Source organism: Lactuca virosa, chromosome 8 (assembly GCF_052849685.1).
Source record: "Lactuca virosa cultivar CGN04683 chromosome 8, Lactuca_virosa_CGN04683_v6, whole genome shotgun sequence".
In the NCBI taxonomy this organism is placed as follows: domain Eukaryota; kingdom Viridiplantae; phylum Streptophyta; class Magnoliopsida; order Asterales; family Asteraceae; genus Lactuca; species Lactuca virosa.
In genome coordinates this window covers 173,814,031-173,816,903 of record NC_136433.1, presented here as the reverse complement: position 1 = coordinate 173,816,903, position 2,873 = coordinate 173,814,031, and the positions used below count along the sequence as shown (strand labels likewise).

General features: G+C 37.9%; 1 protein-coding gene across 1 annotated transcript; it reads left to right on the top strand.

Moving 5' to 3' along the window:
* Positions 1–257: 257 nt before the first annotated feature.
* On the top strand, positions 258–1,340 carry LOC145131069 (uncharacterized). Its single transcript, XM_079065807.1, has 3 exons — positions 258–369; positions 448–830; positions 888–1,340. Exons 1-3 carry the CDS (start codon positions 258–260, stop codon positions 1,338–1,340), a joined length of 948 nt encoding a protein of 315 aa, XP_078921933.1.
* The last annotated feature ends 1,533 nt before the right edge of the window (positions 1,341–2,873 follow it).

Sequence of the window (2,873 nt, the reverse complement as noted above, 5' to 3'; positions counted from 1 at the left end):
TGACTTTGAGAAGAGGTAAAAAAACCAGAGAGAGTACCCCAAAGAAGAAGTCAATGGAGGATAAGGAAGAAATAGAGATCATTACCATTGAAGATCCTATTGTCAAGAATGATGCACAACCCGGTGCTCCAAATCAGATTACCCCTCTAGTCACTCTGATAGCCACTCAACCACCATTCCCTTCCCGACTTGCAACTTCAAAGAAGAATGTGGAGGAGAAAGAAATCTTGGACACCTTCTGAACGGTGGAGGTAAACATGCCATTAACTGCTGCAATCAAGCAAATCCCTAGATATGAAATTTTTTTGAAAGAAATTTACACTAACAAAAGGAAATTGATAGGGAATGAAAAGATTGCAATGAACAAAAGTTCATCTGCGGCTTTACAAAGAAAACTCCAACCTAAATGCAAAGACCCTGTAATGTTTATGATTCCTTGAAAAATAGGATATGTTACCTTTAGTAGTGTCATGCTTGATCTTGGTGCTTCTATTAGTTTCATACCCTATCCGGTATATGAATCGTTAAATGTTGGTCCTTTAAACGAAACGGGTGTCATAATTTCACTTGCGGATAAATCAATTATTTTTCATAGAGGCGTCTTAAAAGATGTTTTGGTGCAAGTGAATCAATTGGTCTTCCCGATGGATTTCTATGTGATTGATTTGGAGGAAACTTGTTCCTCTAAATCGGCTCTAATCTTGCTTGGAAGACCGTTTTCGAAAACGTCTAGGACAAAGATTGATGTGTATGTGGGTAGTTTAACAATGGAATTTGGTGGTGAAACAATAAGCTTTAATATTTATGATGCTATTAGACATCCTAGTGATGTCTCATATTTATATTTTGTTGATGTTGTTGAACCACTAACCCAATAATTGTTTAAGTTGAGAAATGTTGACGTGTTGGAGATGATTCTAAGCAAAAGGTTTGATTATGGGAGGCTAGCCGAGAAATTGAAGCTCTATTCTCTAGATACGGAAGTTGAAAAGTTGGCTAATAATTTGGAGGTGAAGAAATCCACAAGGTTTGATGTCAATCAAGTTGATTTGCCTCCAACTCACATAAAGTTACTACCTTCCCTTGTCCAACCACCAGAATTGGAATTGAAAGTCTTACCTCAACACTTGAAGTATGCTTATTTGGGAAAGAATGAGACTCTTCCGATTATCATCTCCATTCATTTAACCGAATTCGAAGAAGAGCAACTCCTCAAGGTGTTGAGGGAGCATAAAGAAGCCATAGGTTGGACAATTGTGGATATCAAAGGACTGAGCCCCTCCACTTGTATGCATAAGATTTTGATGAAGGATGAATGCAAACCAAGTCGGGACGCATAAAGAAGATTGAATCCAACAATGATAAAAGTTATGAAGAAAGAGATATTAAAGCTTCTTGATGCGGGGATGATCTATCCAATCTCGGATAGCAAGTGGGTGAGCCCAGTGCAAGTGGTACCCAAAAAGACGAGAATCACGGTGGTCGAGAGCAACAAAGGTATTATGGTCCCCACCCGTGTACAAAACATGTGGAGAGTATGTATTGACTACCGAAAGCTTAATGAAAGCACGAGAAAAATCCATTCACATTACCTTTCATTGATCAAATGTTAAAAAGGTTGGCTGGGAAATCTCATTATTGCTATCTAGATGGGTATTCCGGTTTTTAGCAAATCCAGGTGGCACTGAAAGACCAAGAAAAGACAACCTTTACATGTCCATTTGGCACTTTTGCATACCGTAGAATGCCATTTGGATTGTGTATTTCCCCATCTACTTTCCAACATTGTATGGTTAGTATTTTCTCGGAATATGTTGAAAACATAATTAAAGTTTTTAAGGATGATTTTACGGTATACGAAAACTCATTTCAAGAGTGTTTGACCAACCTCACAAAGATTTTGAAAAGTTGCATTGAAACAAATTTTGTTTTGACTTTTGAAAAATGTCATTTTATGGTGAGTCAAGGTCACATTGTGTCAAACAAAGGAATCGAGGTAGATAAGGCTAAAATTAATGTTATTCAAAGCTTACCTTACCCGAATTGTGTTAGGGAAGTTCGTTCTTTTTTATGGCATGCGGGTTTCTACCGAAGGTTCATTAAGGATTTTTCAAAGATAACAAGACCAATGTGCCAACTCTTACGAAAGGAAGTTGATTTTGAGTTCAATGAGGCATGTAAAGAGGCTTTTAATAAGCTCAGGGAGTTGCTTACATCTTCCCCCATCACATAAGCACCAAATTAGGATCTCCCCTTTAAGATCATGTATGATGCAAACAACTATGCTATAAGTGTCGTTTTGGGTCAAAAGAATGGAAGAGTCTCTCATGTGATTTACTATGCATCAAGGACACTAGACAATTCTCAAAGAAACTACTCTACCACGGAGAAGGAGCTTTTGGCCATAGTGTTCGCTTTGGAAAAGTTTAGGCAATATCTACTTGGTACCAAATTCATTGTGTATTCAGATCATGCGGCTCTTAAGTACTTGATGAAAAAAAAGATGCAAAGCCAAGAATCATCCAGTGGATCTTAATATTTCAAGAATTTGATTTGGAAATTCGGGAGAAGATCGGATGCGAGAACTTTGTTTCCGACCATCTAAGCCAGATCATTTCAGATGAAACTCCTCTCCCGTTGCGGGATGAGTTTTCGGATGAGCATCTCTTTTCCCTTACTCAGTTTATTCCTTTGTATGCTGATATCGTTAACTTTTTGGTCACAAACAGGTATCCCGACATATTGACACGTTCTCAAAAAGATAAATTAAAAGTGATGCAAAATACTATGTGTGGGATGAACCTTATTTGTGGAAAGATTGTCACGATCAAATCATTAGGACATGTGTACCCCAACAAGAGCGTCAATCCATT

Coding starts and splice junctions, on each gene's coding strand:
- LOC145131069 (XM_079065807.1), top strand. CDS start 258: ATGCCATTAACTGCTGCAATCAAGCAAATCCCTAGATATGAAATTTTT. Junction 370..447: donor AAAGATTGCAATGAACAAAA/GTTCATCTGCGG, acceptor CTTGAAAAATAG/GATATGTTACCTTTAGTAGT. Junction 831..887: donor CTATTAGACATCCTAGTGAT/GTCTCATATTTA, acceptor TAATTGTTTAAG/TTGAGAAATGTTGACGTGTT.